Below are 17360 nucleotides of genomic sequence, written 5' to 3'. Positions count from 1 at the left end.
TTTGTAAAGACGCTTCTATTATATAAGTTGCAGTAAGTAAAGTAATGTTAATTGTAATGATATTAAAATGACTCTGAAAATACTTATTCTGTGTAATAAACTGTACAGTATTAATTATAATGAACCATATAATTAACTATTATAATAAACTAGCAAGTATTTAATATCTAATATTTAATGTTTAATATTCAATAATAGTACTTTTATTTGCAAAAGGGGCAGTATAGATTTCTAATCACCGGGTCGCTTTATTACCCTAGTTCGCCTCTGTCCGAACGCGTGTGCGCGCAACACAGCTCGGTCACGAGGACCGGAACGACACGGTTCCGATTCTAACGCGATGTGTGTTGCATGGTCTTACCTATGTTGCTGGAGTCCTGGGGTTCTAAAAGCGAGTTAGGGGGTCTAAATGGCTAATGGGGGGGGGGCTAAGTGTATGGGTTAGGTAGTTGGCCATTTGACGCCGTCGACGGCTGTCGATGACGGGGCAGGATACAGAAGTAGATTAACTTTTCACCTGGAACTTTTTTGTAAGGTGCTACTTAAGAATTATGTATATAAAAAATGGTACTCACTCATTTTGTTGATATTAGTATACATGTTATGGATATCAACATTCTGGATACTTCCGTTTATACCTTTAATAACAATACTTGATATCAAATATTGTATTATTATTAACAAAAGCTGAAAAAATGTCAATAATTTTATAAATAAACTGCAACTATTTTAATATCAAAGTCATAACAATTATATAGCTGAATTATAGTTTCAATTGCAACAGATGTCCTGTCGAACATTAAATTTATTAATAGTACCGAATTACTTTTAACTGAATAATAAAGAGAACAAAATACACGAAGAAAAAATAATGCAAAATTAACTGGTTTAATTTTCAGACAGTAAAAATGTTAAACCATTTTTTGTTTTTTTCAAACTAACCAAAGAGAAGGAATGCAATAGATTAAAAGAGATCAAACATTTAGAAAGTTTCCACGATATAAACTCGCCCGCTACGATAACAGTTATCATGGCATTGAGCGTAAACCGTGGAGGTTTAGATTGAAAATTCTGACGTGATAAATGCGGCCGATACGAGAAGTCGCGCGCGAGGCGAGTACCATTTTCCAAGGAAGGTGTCCCAGGGCTCACACCCTTCGACTAGAAAATATTTATCATGATTTCGCCGTGGGTGTCCCGATAGCGTGAATCACGGTTATAAACCCTTTAATGGCCGCTGACGACGTATGCGTATGCGTTAGCCACTTTCAGCCTTCGACGTTCGTCGATCGCGTTAACTTAGGGGAAGCTATAATTTAGTTACAATAATAATGCTATTAATAATCAATATAGTAGTAATTGTATCTACTTAATATTATTAATATTTAATTGATCATCATTATTTGTAATTGATGATAATTGTAGATAGTATAATAAACTATTCATTAAATAGATCAATAATATAGATTATTTGACTTTACTTAACGATAGCTGTTTGATAGAAAGTATCAAGTATATAATAAAAGTACTCGAAAGAAAGAAAAATTTCAAGAAAAAAGAAAGATATAATATAAAGCAAAAAAGAATTATACAGAGATACAAAAATATAAATAAAGCTCACATTAAAATAAAAAGAAAAATAGATAAACAAATATCATCTATTAAAATCAAAAAAAGAAAGAAAAAGTGAGAATAATTCTTCTAAAGCATATAACAGAAGATCAATAAAAAATGTAACCGAAGTTTGCAATACATAAAGTTATGAAGCAATTGTGAGTCGACGAGCTAGAATCGACACTGGAAAACAAGAAACGTATAAAAATAAACTTATTTAAATACTGATGAATGGTGCTGGACAGCCGAGTGCTCGATATTTCACGTATTTCACGTGGCCTTTCCATTTTATCGGGAGAAGGGTCGAGCCAGAATAACGCAACAGAAGAGGAGAGCAGCACGCCGAACGAGTTAGATTGACGTAACCAGCACGGTCACGACTGATATTCTTTGCCCGGCTCCTCCGGTTGTACAGGATATCCTGGTGGCGTGAATCACGAACATAAGCGGCAAACGAGAGTTATCGATACCGCCGTTGTGCGCGCCGCACTTGCCGCCAACTTTATCGTTCTATGCTCTTAATCGCTGTTTCGATGTTTTCGCTTTATTTAATTTATTTATTTATTCGATGCAACGGTAGTTTTCGGCTGTTGCAGCTGTTTCGTTACAGTTTATAAAAATACATTATTCGGTTAACGCAGATTACAGTCAGAGAAATAGACATCTCTTTCGTAGCTTAATGACAGTTGAATATTTAATAGCTTTCATTATTTTTAGGTTTACTCTTTAAAACGGATTTTTTTAATCAGTTAAGAATCTACAAATAGTATGGTCTCTGTATCGAATGATACTAAACAATTTCAATACAGAAGAAAAGGGTAATCTTTGTTACTTCAGATCTATTTCTGAAAAAGAAGAATTTATCAAGCAATCGAGCCATGAAACGCAAAAAAGACTTTTTCTATTTTATGTACATCATTCCAATGTATGAACATTGCAAACAGCGACTACGCTTAACAATTTTCATGAGAACAGGCAAATGCAAGAACATTCGTTATTCATTTCCCATTTCCTCCCCGCAGCGAAGAACAAACCGAAACAAATTCGTCGGTCGTGGAATCATGTTTTCGTCACTAACAAACACATCCGCGGAAACCATTTGTTGCAGGGACATGGACGCGTACGATTATCGCGGCAAAAAACACACCGAAACGATCGTAATTACCGATCGCAATATTGGAAGTCGGTGGCATGGCGGCAGAAGGGGCGCACCGGTGATATTTAACCGACGGCGGAATTACGTTTTAATTTGCCGCATTGGCCACCGATCAACACCGGCTCCAGATTTCCCCTGTCAATGAATATCATTTAATGGCCGCGGTATTTTCGGACCCGAGCAAATTATAATAATTATTACGGCCGCGCGGCGACCGCGTGCGTTCGCGTTACGGAGAATTACGCGATGACCCGGTTATTAACGCGATTTGCATTTCGTTGCAATTACTCGGCCGGCCTCTGCCCGCCCGCCACTCCCCTCTTCGCGAACGATGTGCAGCGTCCGGCCGGTTTATTTCCAATAAAATCTGCTTTGTCCCGCGAAAACATGGGCCTGTCTTAATTAATTGATTGTACAATCGTGCGGCACCGGGAACGGCGAAGAAAGTTTACGGCACGGTTGTTTACGCGAACGAAACCGCGTTGCGCTCGGATGTTGTATGGAATAGTAGATTGTAACGCAAAAATTCCATTTTCAATGATTCTTTCAGGGTGAAGTTTGGACATTACGATTTTATAGTATTACATTAAAATATTATTTTATTTAGTATTTTATGAATTAAAATAGTGGGTTGTAGCGTGTTTTTTGAAGTTATTGTGAGATGTTATTTTCAATATTACTGTATTGTAGGATTATATTAAAGTAAGTTATACTTACTACGTTTTGTGTATATTAGTTGTATTCACGGCCTGCGAGTTATGAGAAGTGATTCTACTAAGATGGTCCTTTAAGCTGTAAATTGTAAGAGAGAATAGATTATTAATCTTGATTAATTTTGATTGAGAGAGAATACTTTATTGTTTTTCATAATATTGGTTGCTGTTTTGATGAGTATGTTTGTTTAAATATGTCGTTTATTTATTTTGTTCTGTAAAAATTAGAAAATTTATTCTAGAAGAGGTTTACTGTAACCTTCTCGAGTTCAAGCATAAAAAAAGAATCATATTTTCTGATACTAAAGAGGAAGAAATTTGGAACAGGACCAAAATAAAATATGTATCTGGAAGACTGTCTGTCGTAAAAAAGTATGAAAACATTTTTACGAATTAAAATACGTAATGAAATTCTTTCAAAATTCCATCCTGTCATTAAATTGAACACAGAGAACTTGACCAGTTCCACTTGCTCAACAAGAGAATCACAAAGAATAATAGAAGAATTTCAGCCTGCTACATCCAAAATTCTCCAGAAACAATGCAACTCTTAACTCATCAATCCGAAGATTCCCTCACAAAGAAAAGACAAGTAGCACTCGACAGCAGAAAGCCTTGTCTATTCCAAAAGAATAATGGAAACACCTCAGTCGTATCCTAAATTCCACAGAAACAACGAAACTCTCAAACCGCCAAGAAATCGCCTTGGAAAGAGCAGAAACAGTAAGAAGAAAAAGCAAATAAACATTCTAAGGAAAAGATAACCAACAGCTAGAAAGTGCCCCCGAAGAATAACGGAAACACCTTAGCCTGCTCCATCCAAAATTCCTCAGAAACAACGAAACTCTCGAGCCATCAACCCCAAGACTCCTCGAAAAGAAAAGAAGCCAGAAAACCAAAGAAACAAACATTCCAAAGCAAAAGATAAGTAACGCCCAGCAAGAAAGTACCCCGTCCATTCCCGAAGAATAATGGAAACACCTTGGCCCGTCACAGCCGAAATTCCCTGACCATTCTCTCTAAATGGGCGCCGTTACCACAGAGGGTTTGTTCCGGAAGGGAACCGGTGGCACGTCGTTACCGGGGCAAACTACGTCGTCGACAACGCCGGTCGGTAAGTGCAGTAGGTCCGGTAGGTCGGTGGCCAGCCACCTAGCAACCTGCCGTTCGCGCGTGCACTCCTATATACACACCTATCCGTCCCTCGAGGGCCTCTCTCATCGACTCACCCCTCATCCTCCGACTCCTCTCTCACCCCCGTTGAACCTGGTGCGTCCAGGGCGCAAGCGTTTAACCGCCCCCTCCAATCGTGTGGGTGGCAAAAGCGGATCCTCTTTGCTCCGCCCACTTTGGGCCACAGTTCCAGCGAACCAACCCCCCAGCGGGCAGCTTCCAGCTATGGTAGCGACGCGTGGGGCGGGAACAGAGGGTGTCCTATGCGTAACAACCCCCGGGGGCTAGGATCCGCGGCAGTGTCACTCAGAGCGGGTCGCCAAGATGATCGGCTGCCTTGCCGCGGCATCGGCCACGTATCGCAGCAGATCAGCAGCAACGAACGCGATCATCCGCCGTGCCGAGACCGTCGCCGAGGAACCACGATTGTCCCGTTCGTCGACCGACACGTTAGCGCGACCGTGAAACAGGTTGTTCGTTGATCCATCAATTCAGGGCTGATATGTCCTGGCCGTTCACGCGGTTTACTCACCTGCCGACGATACGGACCACGTTCATCGTACCTTGAACGCGAACGCTCGTCGCGACAGGGCCGTCCAGGGGACGCTATCCCGTGTAGGCTGCTGCCGGGTGACCAGCAGCCGCCGCCACGCGGGACCAACGGACCGCGCGATGCTCGACCTAAAGAGCAGCGGGACCACCGCCGCGGAACTGCCACGAACCACCGCGTTCACCAATCTATCGATGCTGTTCGCCGGTACGTTCGATTTACGCCGATACCCAGTGTACAGGAAAGGATGCTTTTCAAATGTTCCTCTGAAGGAATCATCCTGGACGCTTCGGCGACTACGTGGTGACTGCGTGGATTGTTGAATCGTGCGCGTTGGTTTTTGTTGATTGTACAGTAGTGCTCGGTTGAGTTCTGGTATAATGTGCACGGTTAAATTCGCAGGATTCATGAGCATTCTTTTTTTTCCGACGCCCAGTGCTTCGAGATTAATGATACGGTATGGTAGAGGACGAGGAAAGCTAGCGAGATTTTTGGAGGAAATGAGACACTGCGAGAGTTGTTAATTGGGTGCTGAACTTAATCCTGCTGCGGGGTTTAGCTTATCTGTATATCTGATGTGTTGTTGAAAAAGTCGAGACATCGTGGTCTAGTAACGGTTTTTTATATTATTTTTAAATTCAGTATGATCTTTGGCAAAATAAGAAACCGCTGAAATCTGCACAGGTTAAAAAAATAATATGATGGTAAGAGGATAAGCTGAATTATCCGACTGAGTCTTTATCTGAATAAAGACCAGAGTTAAGTTAACACGGGCACTACTGTAGTTTCTTTTTTGGTGAAATGGAAGCAGTTTAGAAATTAGAAAGACTAGTGCAGGACTGGTTTAGGTGTAGAAGATCTCAAGAGGGAATTGTTGTTGTTGGAGGGAAGGGTTGTTTTCTTCATGAAAGGATGCAGGAGAACTTGCATAGATAGAAAATGGATCTATGGAGGCTTGTTTGATGTTTGTAGGTCTTTTTTGTGTTATAGTCGTGGTTATTTGTATTGGATGTGATTTGGTTTGAAATATTTTTATTTTCATTTGGCATGTAGTTTGGTTAAGCTGTTTTATTCTTCATTTATGTGAGTCTCGTGTTTTAATTTCAATTTACCTTGTGTACTTAACGACAAGGGGATAATGAAATGGTAAACCCAGCGGGACCATAAAAAGAGGATTAGGTCTAAGGAAAGGTGCCATAACAGTAGAGAAGGAACACATTGGTCAGCCTCTTTTTAAATCTGTTTCTTTCTGAGACAGGTTTTATACGTTTTCAACTATTTTCTTCGTAATTAAATTAATAATAAATAATCTATTTAATTAATTAATTTCTATAAATCAGTGCTCCTACGATAAATTCTCATGGTTTATCCGTTAGTAATCTGTATTAGATATATTTATTAAAATTAAATGTATACTATTTTTATTAGAAAATATTTATTTTACTATAAATAGAATGGAAGTTTTGAAAGCTCCGCTGACCACTGTGTTAAACTTAACATTTTTCTATATCACTAGTTCTACGTATACGATCGGTTTTTTACAATAAATGCAATTACCAACTTGTAAATTTACAAGTATGACACATTAATTTGTATAAAACCTTACAAGGAATTAGAATCTGTGAAAACATTCGACTTGTACGTTTACAGTACTTGTCGTGTACTTCTAGTGTCGTGTACTAGCTGCCTACATTCTTGTAAAGGGAGTAAAACCACTCTTAAGTCTTTTGAAATCTCTTCAGAAATGTAATAAAAATAGAAAAGAAAGTATTATTATTAGGTTGGCGACTAAATTTGCGACTTGCATGTTTCTTAAACATAATTATTTCTTGAAGTTACACGATTAGCAGTGTTCATTTTTTAATCAAAACGTGCATGGATTGGCACGTTTCAACGTTCTCAACTTTACAGTAACGGTCTGCAGCTAACAAGCGGTAATCGCTTAAACCATCATCTGAACTATACAGTAAGCGAATTAGACGTCCTATTTCAGAATAATTTTCATTGGAGTAAACTGATTTTTTCTACATTTCACCTAAACATAATCAGATTAAAACTTACATATCAGCACCACAACAATTTCCAACCATATCCCTCTAATCACTGCCCTTATCCTCCAACTAATAACAGAGAAAAAACCCGAAAAAGCAAAAATTCACGAATTCAGTTGCCAACCTGATAGAATCATAAACATGCTTCTTACCAGCAATCTCCAACACGGATTTTCGATTCCATATAATCTAAAAGATAAATGTACAAATAAATCATTCCTGGATTCACTAGCGTATGGTTAAACGATTGAAGCAATGTAATGAAAGAACGATGACCACTCAACTAATAAGAGATGAACAAAAATCACCAAAAGCAAAAGGTGTCAAATCCAGTTGTCAGCCTAATAGAAACCCAAATTTGCTTCTTACCGGTGATCTCCGACGCGGATTTCCGATTCCACGGAATCTGGGAAACAGATATAAAAGTAGATAATTCGTGGGTCGGCTAGCGATTGAAGCGGAGCATTCGAGGAACGTGAAATTCGAGGCGTCCATTAATGGACTCGGCACGTCCAGATCAAAGGGTGCCAGGGAAAGGCGAAAGGTCAGGAAAGCCGGGTTCTACGCGCCTAAAGTCGTTGTTTGCACAGAAAGACGGAGGAGTTTCTGCGGCAGCATGACGTACTGCCGCGCATATGTACACAGCAGGGCCGACCCTCGTGCCAATAACTGCCAAATGAAAATATATCTGTCTGCAAACAGAGCCGGCGGCTGCGAAGCCAGCGCCCACGGAACCGCGTGAACCGGTGTCGGGGCTTGCCGATTTTGTTGTCCAATCGGTGCAAACTTTCTAGGCTATTGTCAGGAGTATCGGGTTCTTACGTAAATAAGGTCGTTTGCGCGGGGTATAAACGTGTTTGAAGAATTTAGACGCGAATACGCTGAACTATGATCGGCGAAAAGCGTTTCATACAAGGTTAACCCTTGACGGTTGGCCATTTTCTATTAACTCTTTGCGGACGAGACTGTCTTAACTCTTTGCACTCGAGGGCTTCAAAACGAAGTCATTTCAAATTTGTTATTGCAAACTGCAAAAATTTGTCATTAAATATATTATAATATTTATATCTATAATCGATGAAAAACAGTAAAATACATCTATGACTTTCCTTTTCATGCGCGTATCATTTATTTATATATTAATATGCTTTTTCTATTAAAACTGCTTCGAGTTGCTGGTAATGTCAGTAAAAAAGAGCTTCGAGAGCAAGGGGTCAAACTTCTAACATTTCTTTTCGTAAAAGACTGAATTATGCATCGAAGTCTTAAATAATAAAAGAAAAACAACCACATGTCAGCCTGTCGTTAAGTGAATAATTCAAGTATTCAGTTGCAGTTTTCGGTTTTAGATATCGAAGCGTCATTATGGTGACATTCGATCGCAAAGGGTTAATTAACACTAGAACTACCGTAGCCTTTAAAAGTGATGGATTTTACTTTCCTTATTTTGCAATGATTGATATTTTTAAAGTCTAAAAAAATCTTTATAAGAATTGTATGTCAATTGTAATAAATGCTCGGTGGTTTTAGTGCTAAATGTGTTGAATGTTGCGCGATTTCACAGGGCAAAATGATAAAAATATAATATCGAATAGTTTAATTGAACTGTATTATTGTTGTTGCATGTTTATCTTATCGAATGTCACCGCATTATTTTTATTTGTAATGTAGAAATGTTTTGAAATAATCAACGTTCAATTGAGTGAATTATTGTAATTCAATTTGATTGGCATTCCACGTGTTAATTCTTGGATGACACGTAGAAATGATATTTTTTGTTTTATTTTTTATATTATGTAAGTATTATCTTTTTTTATTATGGTAACGTGTTTGTAAAGAAAAGAGTTTAAAACGAGAGCTTTGAGTGTTCCTTACTGTCTAGGTGAATTAATTAAGTGCTTGATAATACTACATAGCAACGTAACATTCCCTCGTGGCAATAAAAGATTAAAGAAAATCTGAACGAATATATTGAAGCGCTTAACTGAAAGTAACTGGTCGATAAAAATAATTATTGGAGTTGTTTAGATTATTTACTATAATTTGAAATCTTTCAACATCGAATTCTATTAAACCGAAAAGAATTAATATTTTTGTAAAGATATTAATCGTCAACTGAATCCAAATCCATAAAATTGTTTTAGCAACAGTGACAAAAATATTGTTGCAAAATCTTGTTGAGCAATTTGATAGAAAGTAACACGAGAAAAATATTCTATTCGAAGTTGAAACACGTCGGACACGCGAGTAGCACGACGCAGAGTGTGTTCGAACTGACTTTTTAATGAGCCTTTGATAAACTGTGGTACTCGTCGAGCCAAGTACGTCAGTATCCCCTCTTAGGGATCAGTGGCTAATAGTTTTCAGGATATTAACAATTAAAGTTGTACTGCACTTGCTGCATTCTTGATCATGAGCTCACGATTCCCATTAGGCGGAGTTAAACACGAATATATTTCATTCTTTGAGTATTTTATTGTGACACATAATCAAATTAATCCTGCGATTTAAGTAGACTGCGGATTTTGTGAAAAATTCCTTATGGTAGTCGTTCTGTTCTTGAGAACACTTCCTTGTGTTTTAAAGTTTAAAAATGTTATAATTAGGCACATTCTATAATCTAATGTTTTTGAACCTACGAGTTGAGTAAGAATTTCGAGCTTATTAAATTTAAGAGTTTTTTATGTTTTCATATTATTTGGAACGTATTTGAAATTACTTTCTATTCGATGTCATTTTTTGAAAAATAATTTTAGGAAATTAAGAATAAGACAAACGTTTTAATTCTACACATGAGCATAAAACACAGATTTTATATTTTCAAATCAAAAGTTCTTAAGTCTAAATTTTCCATCTTACTTTTTGCATAAAATGGATTGTTTTTAGAATCTCTACTAAGTTTTGTTTATTAATCCTTTCTGTGAATATTACACGCAACTAAAGAGCATTATGCTTCTTTTTCAAGTTCCATTAGTTTATTTCCAATGTAAGAACAAAGAAATCACAGTCTGTTCATTAACTATTGCGATAATTTGAACTTTTAACCTTAAACAAAGTTCGACTGAAGGCCATCATTTTTGAACTTTTACTAAGGGTTTCGTGTCCTGAAGAATCGAAATTACGAGAACTATCGAGCACGGTGGCGCAAAGGGCAGATTTATTCGCTGGGGGAAAAGTTTAACCGTGCAGTCCGCTCTAAATTATATTTTGAAGCCACATCACGCAGACCCGGTGTCATTAAGGTGTCGTAAAGATTTTCCCGGAGGATTGTTTTTCAACCTGCCGTCCGGGACCGGCCGATCAGATATATTTTATGACCACTTGCGATTCCTGGAACTGATTAACTTGCAATTGCAAACGGTATACGTCTTCTAACAACGTGACCTAAAAAAAAAAAAATAAAGGAAGAAGGAAAGAAGGGGAGAAAAAAAATGAGAAGAGATGTGTAATCTTCGCATGTGAGGTATGACGAAGTAGGCATAACACGTGCTTTGTACTTCGCGTGTTCGATCAATGGCGATTTTCTGCCATTTTGTTGTCGTTGCGGTCTTCTTCCTTGATTGGCGGGAAATTTGAATTACAGAAAGAATTTTTTTATGAATTAATTGGAAATCAAAGCAACTAACTCCATTTTTAGGTCTTTTCAAATTTGAATTAGAATTAAAATAATCATTAAACGTTTTAACGTAACATAGCCAATTTGTTATTACTTACCTTAGAAAATGAATAATTCATGTGTTATACGAATGTTGTGTCGATTAACTCAGTAACATTTGAATCGATTCGACATAATGCAATCCGAAGTGTCATGAGTCACACGGAAATCGTTGAAAACTGAATAAAATGTTCGATTGTTTCAACGACACGTCGCCGAATATGAAACGAACAATTTTTATTTACTTGAATGTCGTCGCTTTTTATTACAGATGCCAGCAGCTCGTACAAAGGAGGCTGGAGCCACGCCACGTCGCCGGCTCCTGGACAGGGTAAGTTCCGTCATCTTTTGTTACGTCATGAAAACTCCGTTATTATATTTATGATATAGTATCTTAGGTGTAATGCACATTTCATCGATATTTAATATCTCGAAATCAATCCCAGAAATGTGTAAATACACAAAGTTCTTTATCACCTCAGAATAGTGTGATAATTTTTTACTATCATCTGAAAGTAATTCACTATATCCCTCGATGTGATACAAGGAATTAGAACGTATAATATATAGAACCAGTAGAAGCTAAAACATCCACGTGATAAGAATACTATTCAAACAGCCGAAATTCTTCCCTTACAGTCGACTGTCCAATAACACTTCATCTATAAAACAACATAATATTGCCCAAATGTAAAGAGAACATTAATAGACCTTTTAACACAATAAACCAGTAAAAATATCTCAATTCTGCACCTACAATAATGAGAAAGAAAAACAACATTTTTTACGTTAGTAGAATCCTCCTGTTAATTGTCAAAATCCTAAAACTCGTTCCAAAACTGACGCCGGTCACGCCACCGCGCTCGACTCGATAACTTGAGAAAATAGAGGAGAAAAGGAAAAGAGTAGCGGGTGGTTCTCGTCGGGATTTTCCTTCCGCGTCTCGTTCTCGATTCGCCGCGTGTTACCTAAAGGGCTAAAGGGGGTGGGTGGCGGTGGGCGTCGTTGGTCGCAAGTTCACGCGTCGCAACTCCGGGGCGCTCGAATGGGACCCGGCCTCTTTGTGTGCATCCTCAGCACGAACGTGTACGTGCGTTCACTAGGGTGTCGGTGTATGCATGTGTACGTGTAGAGTGTGCGCGCGTATGTGTGTGTGGGTGGGCGTCCCGGCGCTTTGTGGCGCGTTGAACCGCGGCCCCTTTGTCGTCGGCAGAGCAAGCCCCGGGGGCTGTGTAGAGACGCTTGGCCGCGCGGCAACACCGAACCGCCCGCCGCCGCGACCCCACCCTGCGGAAAGGACGCGGACGCGGACGCGCACAATCATCTCGCGGAGATCAGAGGAGAGACCCAGCCGCCCGCAGGCAGGTTGTTATAAACGGCTCCTGGCCTCGATCGAGACGGTCTCGCGGGTTTGCACCCCCCCCCCCCCTAGGTGATCATGGATCACCTAGCAAAGGGCGAATTAACGTGACGATCTCGTCGCCTCTGGGACTGATCATGATGGTTTTGAGGATGGTGGGTTCTTTGGGAGAGGTATATTGTATTTTGGGAGTTTGAAAGTGATTATATTGTTTAGGTGTTCGGATTTTTTGGGTGGCGATTGAGTTTTGAGATTGGCTTCAAGTGGCGATTTTGAAGTTAGTTGATTCTTGGAGAAAGGGTTTTGTGGGTTTGTAAATGTAAAAATTATTTTAATTGAAGTGTGAATATTAGTCTTTTAAAGATTTTGCAGCAAACAATCCCTTTAAGGAAGAGATTTATAGGTTTGCAAATATGAAATTCGTTTTCTTTTAAGACGTTTGAACATTATCGATATAACGTTTGTGATATATTATTAAAAAAGAATAATACGAAATAAAGAATAAGGGAGACAACAAAGTTCATTAATAATTAAAAAAGATACTAAAAATAAGAGGTACTGAACTATATTATTGCCTTTTTTCTTTTCTTAAATAAATTGTACGTAGATCAAAAAGCGATTAGAAATTTTTGTACGGTAGTATAACTTCCTTTTAATACGTGTGTTTATTAAGTGCCTCTATTATATCGGGTGCCATCCCCACAGAGAAGGTTAACACGTACTGACACAATCATTTCGCAGAGATCACAGCCCCGCCCTGAGGGTAGCTTGATGTAAACGGCTTGCGGTTTCGATGCCTCGTTAGATTACAATCGCCGCGGATCGACTATCAAAGAGGGTACCGACGGCACTGTTCAAGTGTACACGTTCCAGTATTTTCGAATCAAATTTCCGGAACAGAATGTTGCTGAAATTTTTACCGTGATACACGAAAACAAATTTTCCTGCTCAGGGTTCACGCGAATCTTTCGTTTCACCCTTTGAGTGTAATTAAAGTAACGATTTAAATATATTGATAAATATGCAAAAAATATGTTTTCTAATCCAAATCCAGGAACAACTTATATTGTTACTAATAATTTGCATATTTGCAGATAAGTTTATAAAAAAAATTCATTTCGTTTCTCTCATTTAACGTATTAATACTTTATGTATATAAAATTAACTTATTCACGGTAAGTTGCCAAAATTTAACTATAAACATTAAACAAGACAGAAAACTTTCAGTGAAAAAAAAAACAAAATTTAATCTTAGTTGATAGCGAGAAAAGGAATTTCTCACAGTTAAATTCCGTTGCAAAAAATTAAATATATATGTTGGAAATACGAATGGTAGTTGAAAGGGGAATAAAAATATCGTTTCACAGACGTTGTTCAAGGAAAATCATTATCTCGTTATTGCACGCTCTGCTCTCACCGCAAATTCAAATACATAGTGTTTGATCTGAGCTGAGCCGTGTCTCTGACTTATCGTTAGTTTACAGTTTGCGGGATAACACAAAAGGGAGCCGGTCGCTGTCACGAAGTTCATGAAATTACAGGGGGTGGGTGAGTGAGACGCGTGTTGTCCCCCGAGGCGCTTTGCGGCTCTCCCGCGCCGTGAAATTGAAATTACAAACTGCTCGAACGCTGCTCGGGCCGCTGAATTAATTCTCTCGTACCTGTGGACCAGTCACAGTTCGTAATTGCTATAAATATCGTTTGAAATTGGACTCGGTGAAACTCTGAACATGATTTAGCTCTTCAAAAACAATGTCTGTGCATGGTATTGGTTTTCATACGTTTCTGCAATTATCATTTGTTCCATATCTTCTTAGACTTGAAGATAGTCATGAAAATGATAAAAAGGTCTAAATTATTTGTAGTCTATGGTAACATTTGTAACAGGGTACGAAATAACAAATAACACTAGAATATAGAGTGTGATTTTTCACCAAAAAATAATTGAAAATAAAAACTGAAACATTGTTGATTTAATTGATGCATTTATTCAATTTTCGTTGAAAATTGAACGTATACTCGTCCACGAATATCTCAACTTTAAATCAAATTAATTGACTTGGTCCGTTTCCGATTTTTTTGAGTCAATCTCTATGGGAATTCAGGAAACATTGGAGAGATAGTACCGCGAGCGCGCCTCCGCGGGAGGCCATTTTGCGATGTTCCGTACGGTTGATTCGTGTACTTCGAAACAAGACCGAATTCACGGTATCGAGCAAACGAGCGAGGCGAGACCAATCCTTCTCCCGATACGCCAGCGTTACTGTCACAATGGGGACAATGACAAACCGACGTTCGGCCCGACTATGAATTAACACGTTCGGGATGTATCTGCTGCCCGGTAATTCGAGCACGGCCATTAATGTTGTTCGCGTGTCCGCCCCGACCGAAACCTGCCGCAGCTTTTGGACAACTGCGATCTCGAACGCTTTGTTCTCGTCTTTGTTCACGCGACGCTGCAAAAACTTGGATAGAAACGAGAACTGATCGAATACTTTCGGTGTTCTTGGTCGTAACTTTAGTTTTAATTGCGCAGTCAAAATGAAACCGATGAATTTAGCATATTTTAATGATACTCCTAAAAGAAAAGGTAAAGATTAACCCTTTGCACTTAAAAGTTTTTCGTTAGCAATATTCAGTGTTTCCGGACGAGATAACTTCACTTAGTAAGAAATCATACCTCAATTAAGAAACAAAGTATTTCAGTAATTTTACAAATCGATGCGTTATACAAACCTTAATATTATATATTAAACCTAACAATTGCCCTATATCAAATTACTAATGATAATTAAGAGTCACCTCTCGAGTGCAAAGGGTTAAATTAAAAAAATTAAATTAAATCTCTTAAACATTGGTAAAACTTATAGTTAACAACTATCACAAAAAAAAATTTTAAAAACTCTTACTAACAGCTGCAAACGGAAGTTCGAACTGTGCCAATATTTCCATTTAAACAGCTTGATTTACAATGTATTCACCCGTGAACGATTTCTCAACCCACCCCCGGACCATAAATCCGACATATTCCATTTTCAAGATCCTCCCTGAAGTTTCCCGAATAAATTTTCATTCGCCGAACGCCGCTACAAGGGCCAGTTCCGTGAAGTGGTCTATCGACCCCCGTTTTCAACGACTCTGCCCAGTGGCCAGGAAAAGCGACTCTAAGACAACTGGTAGAACAATAAAAGTACTCTTCCTCCCTCTTTTCACGTCCGGCCGCGGGTCCGCCTCGCGTGACTTCCTGACCCGAGTCGACCGACCCCCAACCTCGCCCCCTCCCGCAACCCTCGTGCTATGTCTGAGGGCGACCCTAACTTCCCTATGATAATTACGTGCTCCGGCACGGCGCGTGCCTTGGCAGTTTGCTCACGCGTCCCGATCACGTATACGCCGTGACTATCATACACCTCGACACCGTAGGTAATGACCCACACACACTTGAGGATATACAGGGTGAAATGAACTTTCGAAAATAAAATAATGTACAATCTTACGGACCTGGATACCGTAATTAATCGGAGAATCGGCATTGCGAAGGACTGAAAGGGTTAGAAGCTGAAATGGGTTTAACCCTTTGCCCTATGATTTCTTTCCAAATTGCGCTCAGTATAGATACTTAATTGTTCACAATTCATTAGAGAAAGAGAATTGTTTCGTATGTTATACCATGTAATAGTTGTGCATAAATATCTCGAAAACACGAATCTAATAGATATATACAAGAAGATTGCTCAATTTTTTAAATGCATTTAAAAATTGTTGAAATCCGCGAAGAAATAATTTTTTGGCTAGTAAATTCAACATTTTACTCAAATAATTCCGTCTAATCGAGGTGTCGGGACGAATAAAATAAAATGGCCGGCGCGGAATGGTTTACGCGGAACTGGATCTCGCAGCAAAGGAGGAAGGAGTTTCGTGTCGGTACTTAATTGAACCGAGGCCCGATAAGCATTGCCCGCGGCCGTATCGAAGCGGTTTTCGCGATTCCGTGCTAAAGGAAATCCTTGGCGCGTTAAGATTTCCAGTAGCGACAAGAATCCTTTTCTCCCCTCCTCCACTCTGCAGGTACGTGTGTCGCGTTCACGCTATACGATAATTAGGAAACGATTAATTTTCCTCCGCGTAACACGTCGTTACAAACGGGATTTGCTACAGCTGTTTCTTATCTGACGAACAAAGGCATATTGCTTCGAGCACGAACCACGTGAGGTCCGTTGCTGCGCCGAAGCTGCCCGCGAAAATTAATTGCAAATCGCCTCGTGGATTTCTTCTATTATTAGCAAATGGTTTTTGGTTCGATTTGAGTTCCTTTTGTAAGAGAAAATGGACGGAAACGTGATTTGTGTACTCAAAGCTAACTACAATCCAAAATTGCAAATGAATAATTTAATTATTCGACTAACGAGAAATTTGGTTTTTTTCTTTTAGTATTTAAGAATTCGATATATAATTCAGTTCTTTATGAAAAGAAATATTAAAAGTTTAGAACAGTCTCATCCGCAAAGAGTTAATAGAAAATTGTCAACAGATAAAGGTTAAAATGGTAATAAAATTATAAATCATAATGGCCACCATTAACATACTCGTTACCAGTGTTACATACCTGTGATAGGTTTAACTTTATGTCTCATTATAAAAAAATCAAATTAATTTTGCACGAACTCAAATTTGAAGCTGCAATGAAATGATAGTCATGACTAGTCAACCATTCCTTGTTACAATTTTTAAGTATTTCATGGGTGTTCATGTTTTCTGTTATTGTGATAACTTCTGTTACTTTTAGTTTATTATACCTAACTCAGTATCGCGACCCATTTTTTAGATAACCCAGCCTGGTAACGAGACCTGCTTAACACCAGATTTCATTTAAATCCTGGAAATGAAAGGTTTAAACATACGCAATTAGTATATGTAAACATGCAATTGCATCAATCAAAATCAACGTAAACATTTACCAAGCAACGTTTATAAAATTCAATGCGCGTCGAATCGACGCTTTCCGTAACATTAACACATTGACGACCGAGAATAAGATTTCTCGTTTCCATATGACATACTTTGGTGATCGGAAACGAGTTTTCCTGT

At 38.7% G+C, this 17360-nt stretch overlaps 1 protein-coding gene across 3 annotated transcripts in view; it reads left to right on the top strand.

The window, feature by feature from the left end:
• Ets65A (DNA-binding protein D-ETS-3) overlaps positions 1 to 17360 on the top strand; it is a 79977-nt gene that overhangs the window by 38188 nt on the left and 24429 nt on the right. For all 3 annotated transcript variants that reach the window (XM_076369242.1, XM_076369241.1, XM_076369240.1), the window contains exon 3: positions 11184 to 11243. In XM_076369242.1, the coding sequence (XP_076225357.1) occupies positions 11184 to 11243 (60 nt within the window). The remainder of the gene's footprint in view (positions 1 to 11183; positions 11244 to 17360) is intronic.

Source organism: Nomia melanderi, chromosome 7 (genome assembly GCF_051020985.1).
Source record: "Nomia melanderi isolate GNS246 chromosome 7, iyNomMela1, whole genome shotgun sequence".
In the NCBI taxonomy this organism is placed as follows: Eukaryota; Metazoa; Arthropoda; class Insecta; order Hymenoptera; family Halictidae; genus Nomia; species Nomia melanderi.
The sequence above is the reverse complement of the archived record's forward strand: the minus strand, read 5'-3'. Positions and strand labels throughout refer to the sequence as shown.